This window comes from Monodon monoceros, unplaced genomic scaffold (genome assembly GCF_005190385.1).
Source record: "Monodon monoceros isolate NGI ecotype Baffin Bay Population unplaced genomic scaffold, NGI_Narwhal_1 Super_Scaffold_11, whole genome shotgun sequence".
NCBI lineage: Eukaryota > Metazoa > Chordata > Mammalia > Artiodactyla > Monodontidae > Monodon > Monodon monoceros.
This window is the reverse complement of record NW_021703767.1, coordinates 123,600,113-123,613,103: the sequence shown is the minus strand read 5'-3', so window position 1 is coordinate 123,613,103 and position 12,991 is coordinate 123,600,113. Positions and strand designations below refer to the sequence as shown.

General features: G+C 40.9%; 1 protein-coding gene across 1 annotated transcript; it reads right to left on the bottom strand.

Annotated features, from left to right (window-relative positions):
• Nucleotides 1-753: 753 nt before the first annotated feature.
• On the bottom strand, nucleotides 754-4,070 carry LOC114890357 (proline-rich protein 23C-like). The gene is made up of 2 exons (XM_029213747.1): nucleotides 4,030-4,070; nucleotides 754-1,588 (listed from the first exon to the last, which is right to left on the bottom strand). The coding sequence occupies exons 1-2, from the start codon at nucleotides 4,068-4,070 to the stop codon at nucleotides 754-756; spliced, it is 876 nt and encodes a 291-aa protein (XP_029069580.1).
• Nucleotides 4,071-12,991: the final 8,921 nt, after the last annotated feature.

Genomic DNA, 12,991 nt, shown 5'->3' with positions numbered 1-12,991 from the left:
GATGGATGAGGGAATTGGGCTATTTCAACCTAACCTGGGACAGCTCTGACCAGCCATTCTAACTCCAGAGCTCCCAGTGAGGTTGGCTGAGGCTGTTGCTCAACCTCCTGTACCTCGTCTTCTCTCTCTGACTACTACTGTTTACTTTGCTTCTCTTTCACAAGGATCTTCTTAATAAATATTGTGCATGCTAAAAAAAAATCAGAAGCATTTCAGAGGACACTGCGGAGGTCATACAGGTAAAACTACAATTACAAAAGGAAGAAAAAAACCTGGAATGGAGAGAAAGAAGAGATGCGTGGGAAGGTGATGAAAAAGGGGATAAACTGGAAAAAAATTGAGGTGAGTTTGAGGCAAGAGTAGCGGTGAAACAAGAAAAATGGAGTTGGCTGAAGGTGACAGAGGTGGAAGAAACAGCTCATGCAAGGGATCTAAACATCCATGGTTGGCTATATGTGGTCTACCCTTGTGAAAAGTCCTTACCAGAATCTACTTTTGTAAAAAAATCTTTTTGCCGCTATCGATCAAGGCATTTTGCTTAAAAAAAAAACCACAACAAAAACCAAAAACTAACAAAACCAAAATAAAAAGCGCAGCTGCCCACTGTCCATGAATGAAGATGCTGCATCTCTGAGCGGTGGCATGGGCTCAAAGTGAGTCTAGGTAGATCACTAAGTGCTGGAAGCTGGGTGCAAGGAATTGTGGGAGGCAGTTCATTCCGGGATCAGGCATTTTCCGCCCTTGAGCAGAGGACTATGAGAGGGCGTTGGGGGCGCTCGTAGGACCCGGACAAGGAGAGGGAGGTAGAGGTTGGAGTGGTGGGTCGGGGAAGGGCTCCGGAAGGTGCAAGTACAGGTTGTCGTCGTGGTGAGGAGAGCCTCTCTCTGGACTGGGGTTGGGCGCCCGAGGCCAGAGCTCTGGGAGGAAGTCCTGCGCGCTGGGGCCTGACACCCTTGCGGCGGGGCTGCGGAGCCCTGTGACGTAGCCGGCTTCAGCATCCATCCCAGGCGGCAGGAACTTGGCGTCCGCGTCCTCCTTGTTGGCCTCTTCTTGGCAGGCGATCTCTGGGACAGCTGCGCACAAGAATCCCGGCTCCAGGGCCATGTACTCCCCTGGAGCGCTCAGGAAAGCGGCCCGTTCCAGGCCCTGTCCCCACGGGCCTTCCACACCCGAGGCCAGGAGGGCCTCGGGGACCAGCATGAGGATGTGATCTCCGAGAGACACTTGCAGCACGGACGTGGGCTTGGGCTCCAGCAGCACGTCGACGTGGTCCAGGGGCAGGTGCAGGCCACAGCCGGCGGGCAGGACCACCATGGAGGTTAGCGCGCCCTTGGCCAGGGGCTCAGGCACGTTGTCCAGGCTGGGCACCGCCTCAGCTTCGGGTTCCTCCGTTCGATGGCGCTTACCAGGGCCAGGTCCTCCGGGCTGCGGCCCCCACCAGCCCGCAGGGTAGGCGATGGGGCTGCGGGGCCGGCTGCCAATCACCTTGACCGACGGACCTGCGGGCGGCGGTCCCAGAGCCTGGCAGAGGGCGAGGAGGCGCTGGGTCCTGCACGCTGTGACGGGTCTCGATGACAGGTGAGGCAAGCTGGGACGGGCCGGATGGGGCGCAGGACAGCGCGATGCGGTTCGAGTCCTCGGAGCTCTGGGGTCACCTCCCGAGAGTACCGCAGTCCAGGTTTCTAGCGGAGCTGCGTCTGCAGCTGGGTTGGGCCTTGGGCGTTGGAATCTTCAGCTCTTCGCGCTGACCCCTATGCGCGCTGGATGGTTAACAACATGGGATGTCATGTGACCTGCGGCTGCCGGGAAGTCTCAGTGTAAGCCCCGCCTTCTGCCAGAGATAGGATCGGATCAGCGTTAGTGCAATGCAGTAGCGGGAGAGTTTTGTTTTTTTTTTAAACGAAAGTGTAGCATAATACTCCTTGGGTGCCCGTATGCGGCCCAGTGGCCTTTATTACTTTTATTCTTGGGAAAATATCCAAAATACAATCTCATCAACTGCTTGCTTACTTTTAGAAGTAGCTTATGTCCAATGTCTTCTAAGATTTTCCGTGAGGCTATGAAAAGCCTTTATCCCATCACCAGTCACTCCTTCCCAACCCCACCCACATGGTTCTTGAAATTCTTTTCACCCAGGAGACAAATTAGAAATGCAATTTTTCTTCGGTAAAAAAACTTGAAAATATTCAAGTGAAATGGACTGATTGCAGTTTTTGTTGTTGTTTCTGGAGACCAGTATGTGGTAATTGTTAATAACAGTATGGAAATTTTATCATGAAGTTAGCCTTTGTCTTTAAACTTGCTGTCTGACGTGTTATAATGAGTGTTTAGAAAGTTAGTTTATTCACTTCTCATTAGTGAAGGTCAGAGGAGAGAAGGAAATTTTACAAAATTAAACACCTGGGTTGTGTTGGACTTGGGAATTAAATACAGACATGTTTAACTTTAAAACAGAGATCTTTGACATTTTACCTATACGCTTATGGCAAAAAACCTAGATGTGGAATTGCTGGGTAGTAGTGTGTGGCACTGTAACAATAGGAGATAAAGCCAGACTGCTTTCTTAAATAGTTGTCCTAATTTATATTTCTGTGAGCAGTGGGTAAGTGTTCCCTTTCCACCACATCCTTGCCAACACTTAGTATGGTTAGATTTCTAAGCATTTTCCAATCTGATGGTATTTCATCATTTATTTATACTGTATTTCTCTGATTACTTATAAGGTTGATCATGTTTTCATATGTATTGGCCACTTGTGTAACATCTGTGTAGTATGTGTTTATGTCTTTTGCCCATTTTTGGATGTTACTGAATTTTGGAACTTCTTTTATATTTATGTGTGTTGAAATTATCTTTTCCCATTTTGTGGCTTGTTTGTATTCACATTCTTTATAGTGCCTTTTGATAAACAGAATTTATTAACTTTAATATAGTTTCAGATGTATTAGTTTTGTTCTCTATGCTTTGTAAGTTTTGTGTATTGTTTAAGAAATACTCCCTATTCCAAGATAATTTTTATATCTTCCGAATATTTAAATCTTCGCTTTTCAAAATTTAAACTCTTTATCCAAATCCAGATTTAAAAATGATTGTTTTCTATGGATGAGACAGTGATTCAATTTCAATTTTTTCCTCATTGTGCATGTTGACCCAATTCTTTTATTGAAAAGTGCTTTCCTGGGACTTGCCTGACAGTCTGTTGGTTAAGACTCTGTGCTTCCACTGCAGGGGACACGGGTTTGATCCCTGGTCGGGGAACTAAGATCCCACAAGCTGCGCAGCATGGCCAAAAAAAAAAAAAAATCTTTTCTCTTTGAACTGCATCATTTCCTGGGTTACATACTTTTTGGTTTACGTGTGGATATGTTTTTCATCTATTATGATGCACTGATTTAATTGTCTAACCAGAAGCAGTTTCACACAATTAATACTTTTAATACATTGTTTGCAATATTTAACATATAATAATACAATACTAATTACATTAGTATACTTTCATAATAAGTTTTTTAGTCGACAAAATCTTTGTTTATGACCATTTTTGAAAAATGGATTTATTAAGCAAAGAATTCCTGGTCAAAACACTTGTTTTCTAGCAGTACTGCTATTATTCCACTGTTTACTGTCTTCCATTGCTGTTTCTGAGAAGTCAGTTGTCTGACTGAATTGCCTTTTTATTGTAGTTGTCTTTTCTTTCTGCTTATAAAAAATATTCTCTTTGGATTTGGTGTTTTGTGGGCTTATAGTAGTCTGTCTAAATGTGTATTTTTAAAAATTTATCAATCTTGAAAGTTGTTGTGCTTCCTGAATGAGGACACTATACTATGTCCCAGAACTATGTATATTCTTGCAAATAGGCTTCTTTTCCCTTTCTTCCATGCTGAAAGTCTTGCCACCTCTACCTGCCATAGGATCATGAAGACTAATTTCATCATGCCTTTTACTCCTGTTCATTGTAGGAAACTGTTCATCCCTAATATCTCAGATTAAAAATCTTCAAATACTCAGTACCTGGCCTTTTCTCACTACCTCATATCCTTCTCCTTTTCATTCTGCCTTCTGGAACTCATAGTCAATCACAGAACTAAAAACTCTTCAACTTCCCTGATATTCCCTTTAACTTTCTTTTTATAACTGAAACCTGCTTCTTCTGAGTTCCCTTTTTTCCCTGGAGGCTTCTCAAGTGGAGGCTATTTTCTCTCACATACCCCTAGTAGCCATGGCTGGAGGTACAGTGTATGTTATTCTTGCTCCTCATTGATGTTTCCCATTCATATCTCCATTATTCCTGAATTTCACATCATCAGAGTATAACCACTGTCTAATCTGTCTTGGTGCAGTCCTGTACCCTCTTTCCAACTGTAGGACGCCTCTCCCTCACTCCTTAAGTGTTTTTTACTCTTGGCTTTCTGTCACTCTCTCTCTCTATTGTTATTTGGTTGTACCAGGTCTTAGTTGCTGCTTGTGGGCTCCTTAGTTGTGGCATGCAAACTCTTAGTTGTGGCATGCATGTGGGATCTGGTTCCCTGACCAGGGATCGAACCCAGGCCCGCTGCATTGGGAGCATGGAGTCTTAACCACTGCACCACCAGGGAAGTCCCTCTGTCACTCTCTCTTGATGCTGTCATAATTCTTGGTGATTTCAAAATGCACATTAGGTAGTTCTTACAGAACACTGGTGTATCTCTATCTTATACCACTCCCCTGCATTCTAGACTCCCATCTCTCACTTCCTACTAAACATCTCCACTGAATATGTAACAGGCACTTCACATGACATATGTCCAAAATTGAACATTTTTTTCTATATATACTACCCTCAGGTCTTTCCAATTGCAGAAAATAACAATTGCATTTTTTTTGCCCTTGTCCCAAACCCTAAAGTTATCCTAGAATCTCTCTCACCTCTTGCATGAGGAAATTCTATTTTCTCTGTCTTCAGAATGTATCCAACTACATGCCACTTCATATCACTCCTCTTCCTATTACTTTAATGTAAGTCACCATTACTTCTTGTGTGAATTATTGTACTCCATGAAGGCAGTAATTTTTAACTATTTTGTTCTTGGCTGTACTCCTGGAGTTTGGAAAGGTGCCTGGTACATAGTAGGCACTTAATGCATGTTTGTTGAATGAATGAGTGACTGATTTTTTTCTGTCATCACATCTGGAGAATTTCTCATTCATTATTTCTGTGAATAAAGCTACTTCCTGTGCTTTCAGTGTTCCCCCTCTCTATCTACAACAGTCATGTAGTAGAACTACTCCCTCTCTCATAATGTCTCTTAGTCTCCCTTTCATATTTTACGTTTTTACCCTCCTTAGCTTTATGGATGATTTCTCTAGCTCAGTGTTTCCATTTTCTTTTTTTTTCTTTTTATTTTATATTGGGGTATAGTTGATTTACAATGTTGTGTTAGTTTCCAGTGTAACAGCAATGTGGTTCAGTTATACATATACATATATCCATTCTTTTTCAGATTCTTTTCCCATATAGGTTATTGCAGAATATTGAGTAGACTTCCCTGTGCTATACAGTAGGTCCTTGTTGATTATCTATTTTATATATAGTAATGTGTATATGTTAATCCCAAACTCCTAATTTATCCCTCCCCCCACCTTTCCCTTTGGTAACCATAAGTTTGTTTTTGAAGTCTGTGATTCTGTTTCTGTTTTGTAAATAAGTATCATCTTTTTAGATTCCACTTATAAGTGATATCATATGATATTTGTCTTTCTCTGTCTGACTTACTTCACTTAGTATGATATTCTCTAGGTCCATCCACGTTGCTGCAAATGACATTATTTCTTTTTTATGGCTGAGTAGTATTCCATTATATATATATATATCACGTCTTCTTTATCCACCCCTCTGTCGATGGATATTTAGGTTGCTTCTGTGTCTTGCTATTGTAAATAGTGCTGCGATGAACACTGGGGTGCATGTATCTTTTTGAATTAGAGTTTTATCCAGATATATGCCCAGGAGTGGGATTGCTCGACCATGTGGTAGTTCTATTTTTAGTTTTTTAAGGAACCTCCGTACTGTCTTCCATAGTGGCTGCACCAACTTACATTCCCACCGGCAGTGTAGGAGGGTTCCCTTTTCACCACACCCTCTCCAGCAATTATTATTTGTAGACTTTTAAATGATGGCCATTCTGACCAGTGTGAGATGATACCTCACTGAAGTTTTGATTTGCATTTCTCTAATATTTAGTGATGTTGAGCATCTTTTCATGTGTTTTTTTTAAAATATAGATTTATTTATTTATTTATGGCTGTGTTGGGTCTTCCTTGTTGTTCACGGGCTTTCTCTAGTTGAGGCCGTGCAGGGGCTGTTCTTCACTGCAGTGCGTGGGCTTCTCATTGCAGTGGCTTCTCTTGTTGGCGGAGCATGGGCTCTAGGCATGCAGGCTTCAGTAGTTGTGGCATGTGGGCTCAGTAGTTGTGGCTCACGTGCTCTAGAGTGCAGGCTCAGTAGTGGTGGCAAACGGGCTTAGTTGCTCTGCAGCATGTGGGATCTTCCCGGACCAGGGATCGAACCCGTGTCCCCTGCATTGGCAGGTGATTCTTAACCACTGCTCCACCAGGGAAGTCCCTCATGTGCTTTTTGGCCATATTTATGTCTTCTTTGGAGAAATGTTTATTTAGGTCTTCTGCCCAATTTTGGATTGGGTTGTTTGTTTTATTGGTATTGAGCTGCATGAGCTGCTTGTATGTTTTGCAGATTAGTCCCTTGTCTGTCGCATCGTTTGCAAATATTTTCTCACATTTTGTGGGTTGTCTTTTCATTTTATTTATGATTTCCTTTACTGTGCAAAAGCTTTATGGGTGACTTCTCTAGTTCAGTGTTCCCATCCATTTTTAATTCTGTCTAAACTGTTGTTTAACCCATTAATTGTATTTCTCACTTCCATGTTTACAAATTTAATCCCCAGAAATTTTCTTTAGTTCCCTTTTAAGGTTGCCATATCTTTTATTATTTTTTCTTAGCTACACTTATGTTGCCCTCTTTTGTGTCCTCAAATCATATTAATTTTATTTTAAGATATTTTATATATGATAATTCATCAATTTCAATTATTTGAGGGACTGATTTACCTTTTCCTTGTTTTGAATATTTCTCATTTTTTCTTACTTATGGTGGTTTCTTCCCTTATGTGTTCTCTGATTTTGGATTATAAGTTTAGAATCACTGGAAGGTCATCTCTGAGAAGGTACTTAGCCCTGAGTATAAGCTGTATTCTCAGAGAAAATTTGTTTTACTTTTGCCAGGTTAACCGTCTACCAGAGAATATCTTGAACTAAACTGTCACCTACCCCCTATTCTGTTCAATTCTACCTGGAGCCAAGGCTGAGACAGATACATTTATGTCCCATCTCCTTTTGTTTTATGAGGTGTTTTTTTTTCTTTTTCTTGTTAGATTAGCTATTGGAGGTATTTTCTGGAAGCCTGGGATTTTTTTCAGGGCTGTGTGACCCGGACTTTTATTCGCTCCCCCATAAATGGGCCATTAAAACCAAAGCTCTAGGTCATCATAGAATGTTAGGTATCCCCATGTACCTTCTTGTTTTAGCATATACTTTCCTGTCTGGGTTTGTGATATGTCATCATTTTTGACCTTGGAAGATTTCTCTTACATTTTTACTAGCTGTGATATGCCTTTAAAATATTAAAATAATTTTTATCCATCAGTTTCATGAGTGTTCCTCTTGAGGATATTTTGTACTATTTGGTTCACATGTTGCTAAAAATGGGTACCCTCAGTTATTTCTAATGTAGATTATGAGGCTCTTGCAATAGAAGGTATAATTTTGCAAACAGGGCCATCTTCCCTCTTCATAATAATCAGATAATTAGGCTGGGACTTGTGTCTGATTGATTGCTATGTTATGGGGGTAAGGAGGAGAGATTGTGGAATTGTGGTGGGAATTGTGGATGAGATGGTAGTACAGGGGATTCCTTCTACTGGAGGCAGAGAGCAATGATAGGAAATATTAAAGCATATTAAATATAGACATCTACTTTGAAAAGAAAGACACAAGCTTGCAGGGACCAGAGACAGAGTAGAAAATCCAATCTCTGAATGGACAGCTGATATTTTGATGTATTTGGGGCACTGAGACTAAAATATATAATGGCAGCTGGGATTTCTGTTCTTTTGAGGGGGCTCAAAATCAGCCCATTGCCAATCATCAGAGGTTGAAGAGGCAGTGACCGCTATTTCAAGGTTGTACCTGTGGTTGATCAGGAAAGACAGATGGAAACTGCAAATGGCCAGTTGTGATTTGTGACATGTAATTGCTTGGGGATTAGACCTGTGACGTTCTAGAGTTCCAAAAGCCATGGCTCTGAGTTGTTTTCCACTAGGAAGTGGAAATTATAAAAAATTATAACTGTGAGATGAAGAAGATGAATTCTCACTCAAAAGGCACCCACCAATGAAATGACCAAGCACATGCGGCAATCCAAAGTGATGAAAGAACAAAGAATAGGAGATTTTACTTGTGAGGAAATTGAATTAAGGGAGCCATTAATTAATGTTTAAATAATTTCAAAACATAAAGGATGGAATACTATCCATGAAACAAAAATAGGAGTTTATAATACTAAGTGGGGAAGTTTTGAAACAAGAATAAGGAAGTAAAATCTTGAAAAAAATTCTTTGAAATAAATACATTCTTGTAGAAGTATAAACAGAAGAAACTTGATTAAAGTATTAATTGGATTAAAAAATAGAAAGCTGGAGTTGATAAAGCATACAGCACATGATATTAAGATGTTAAGAGTCATGGGAGATTGAGCAGTGCCACTGTTTATCTGATTGGATTTCCAGACATGAGGATGTGTTTTTTTTTTTTAATTAATTAATTATTATTTTTGGCTGTGTTGGGTCTTCGTTTCTGTGCGAGGGCTTTCTCTAGTTGTGGCGAGTGGGGGCCACTCTTCATCGCGGTGCGCAGGCCTCTCACTATCGTGGCCTCTCTTGTTGCAGAACAGGCTCCAGACGCGCAGGCTCAGTAGTTGTGGCTCACGGGCCCAGGTGCTCCGCGGCATGTGGGATCTTCCCGGACCAGGGCTCGAACCCGTGTCCCCTGCATCGGCAGGCAGATTCTCAACAACTGCGCCACCAGGGAAGCCCGAGGATGTGTGTTATTATAAGAGATAGAGCCTAAGATTTTGTGGGATTTCAGGCAAGAGATAATTTCCCATATTGATAGTTAACCAAATCCATCGAGCCAAATAAAAATAGAATCTACCCCTAGACATGTTACAGTAAAACTGTAGGATGCCAAAGGAAAAGAAACATTTTAAAATATGCTAAAATGTCAAAAAATACTTAGGAATAAGCCTGACCAAGGGGGTTAAAGACTTATATGCTGAGAACTATAGAACACTGATAAAGGACATTGAAGATGATTCAAAGAAATGGAAAGATACCCCATGCTCTTGGATTGGAAGAATCAATATTGTAAAATGGCCATACTCCCCAAGGCAATGTACAGATTTAATGCGAGCCCTATCAAATTACCCATGACATTTTTCACAGAACTAGAACAAATAATCCTAAAATTTATATGGAACCATAAAAAACCCAGAATTGCCAAAGCAATCCTGAGGAAAAAGAACAAAGTTGGAGGCATAACCTCCTTCTTCAGGCAATACTACAAAGCTACAGTAATCATAATAGTGTGGTATTGGCACAAAAACAGACATATGGATCAATGGAACAGAATAGAGAGCCCAGAAGTAAACCCACACACCTACAGTCAGTCTTTGACAAAGGAGGCAAGCATATACAACAGAGAAAGACAGTCTCTGCAGCAAGTGATTTTGGGGAAGCTGGACAGCTGCATGTAAATCAGTGATATTAGAACAGTCCCTCGCCACTCTCTCATACACTACCAAACGTAAAATAGATAGCTAGTGCGAAGCAGCCGCATAGCACAGGGAGATCAGCTTGGTGGTTTGTGATCACCTAGAGGGGTGGGATAGGGAGGGTGGGAGGGAGGGAGATGCAAGAGGGAAGAGATATGGGAACATATGTATATGTATAACTGATGCACTTTGTTATAAAGCAGAAACTAACACACCACTGTAAAGCAATTATACTCCAATAAAGATGTTAAAAAAAAACCAGTCCCTCACACCATACACAAAAATAAACCCAAAATGGCTTAAAGATTTAAATATAAGACATGACACCATAAAACTCCTAGAAGAGAACATAGACAAAATATTCTCTGACAAAAATCGTAGCAGTGTTTCCATAGGTCAGTCTCCCAAGGCAATAGAAATAAAAGCAAAAATAAACAAATGGGACCTAATCAAACTTACAAGCTTTTGCACAGCAAAAGAAACCATAAACAAAATGAAAAGACGGCCTATGGATGGGGGAAAAATTTGCAACTGATGTCACTGACAAGGGCTTAATTTCCAAAATATACAAACAGGTTATATAACTCTATAACAAAAAACCCAAAGAACCCAATCAGAAAATGGGCAGGGCTTCCCTGGGGGCGCAGTGGTTGAGAGTCCGCCTGCCGATGCAGGGAACACGGGTTCGTGCCCGGTCCGGGAAGATCCCACATGCCATGGAACGGCTGGGCCCGTGAGCCATGGCCGCTGAGCCTGCGCATCCGGAGCCTGTGCTCTACAACGGGAGAGGCCACAACGGTGAGAGGCCTGCGTACTGCAAAAAAAAAAAAATGGGCAGAAGACCTAAATAGACATTTCTCCAAAGAAGATATACAGAAGGCCAAAAAGCACATGAAAAGATGCTCAACATCACTAATTACTAGACAAATGCAAATCAAAACTACAATGAGGTTATCACCTCACACTGGTCAGCATGACCATCATTAAAAAGTCCACATATAATAAATGCTGGAGAGGGTGTGGAGAAAAGGGAACTCTCCTACAGTGTTGAAGGCAATGTAAATTGGTGCAGCCATTATGGAGAATAGTATGGAGATTCCTTAAAAAACTAAAAACAGTTGCTATATGGTCCAGCAGTCCCACTCCTGGGCAAATATCCAGAGAAAACTCTAATTTGAAAAGATACATGCATGCCAGTGTTCATAGTAGTACTGTTTAAGATAGCCAACTGGCTACTTCCTTGGTGGCGCAGTGGTTAAAAACCTGCCTGCCAGTGCAGGGGACACGGGTTTGAGCCCTGGGCTAGGAAGACCCCACATGCCACCAAGCAACTAAGGCCGTGTGCCACAACTACTGAAGCCCACTAGGCTAGAGCCCACGAGCCACAGCTACTGAGCCCACATGCCACAATTACTGAAGCCTGCGTGCCTAGAGCCCGTGCTCTGCAACAAGAGAAGCCACCGCAATGAGAAGCCTGCGCACTGCCACGAAGAGTAGCCCCCACTCGCTGCAACTAGAGAAAGCCCACGTGCAGCAACAAAACCCAACACAGCCAAAAATTAAATAAATAAATGAAAAAAAAATAGCCATACATGGAAGCAACCTAAATGTCTATCTACAGATGAATGGATAAAAAGATGTGGCATACCTATACAATGGAATACTACTCAGCCATAAAAAAGAATGAAATGATGCCATTTGCAGCAACATGGATGGACCTAGAGATTATTGTACTAGGTGAAGTAAGTCAAAGAAAGACAAATACCATAAGTTATCACTTATATGTGGAATCTAAAATATAATACAAATGAACTTATTTACGAAACAGAAATAGACTCACAGACATAGAAAACAATCTTATGCTTACCAAAGGGGAAAGAGGGTGGGGGAGAGATAAATTAGGAATTTGGGATTAGCAGATACAAAACTATTATGTATTCAATGTAAAACAGATAAACAAGGTCCTACTGTATAGCACAGGGAATTATATGCAATATCCTGTAATAAACCATAACCATGTAAAAGAACATGGAAAAAAATATATAACTTTGCTGTACACCAGAAACTAACACAACAATGTAAATCAACTATACTTCAATAAAAAATAAAACTAAATTAAAAAAATGTGCTAATGAACAGCTGAATCAAATATAATAGGAATAACAACTTGATTGGCGGAGACCTCTTGCCTGCAACAACAATAAAAAATGGCAGAACAATGGAGTAATGTCTTTAAAGTACTTAAATAAAACTTTAGAATTAGGAATGAATATATAATAAAACATTTTCAGATATACAAGACTAAGAGAGTGTACTACACAAAACATGTTGAGATTTACAAAACAAAGATAATTTACTACACATAGGGTACAGTGGAAAGAACTATTAACGTATATTCATCAGCAAGAAGAAAATTGAGGCTAGACTTTGAGAGTGGAATATAAGAATGAAAAGGTAGAGAGGAAATGGTAAAGCATGTTGGTGAATATAAATACTATTGATGTTTGAAAAAACTGAAACCATCTTGTTTTCAGCTTTACCTGTAGATTTTATTTCTTTTATAAATATGTGAAACAAATATGGTAATTAATTAATGTTTTATTTTTAAAAAATTTTATTTATTTAATTTTGGCTGCATTGGGTCTTCGTTGCTGCGCACCGGCTTTCTCTAGTTGCGGTGAGCAGGGGCTACTCTTTGTTGAGGTGCACGGGCTTCTCACTGCATTGGCTTCTCTGGTTGCGAAGCATGGGCTCTAGGTGCACGGGCTTCAGTCGTGGCTAATGGGCTGAGTAGCTCCGAGGCATGTGGGATCTTCCCGGACCAGGGCTCAAACCCGTGTCCCCTGCATTAGCAGGCAGATTCTTAACCACTGCGCCACCAGGGAGGCCCCTAAATCAATGTTTTAAAAGTTAGAGTTTTGATTTACAAAAGAAAAAACTCAGGGTAGAATGTAAAAGGTATGAATAATGTGGAATAGCAGGAATGCAAACATTTCACATCAGTCTGTGAGTGAAAATAACCAGAGGAACAGATTTAAAAACGAAATGCGTATCCTAATATGTGCTGAAAACATCTGATAAAATCCATCATTTATTCATAATGAAAAG

Excerpts from the sequence above, each read along its gene's own strand:
- LOC114890357 (XM_029213747.1), bottom strand. The coding sequence starts at position 4,070 with ATGAGTTCCAGAAGGCAGAATGAAAAGGAGAAGGATATGAG. Across the intron at positions 1,589-4,029 it reads GAAAAGGAGAAGGATATGAG|CTTGCCTCACCTGTCATCGA; the intron begins GTAGTGAGAAAA and ends GGCCCGTCCCAG.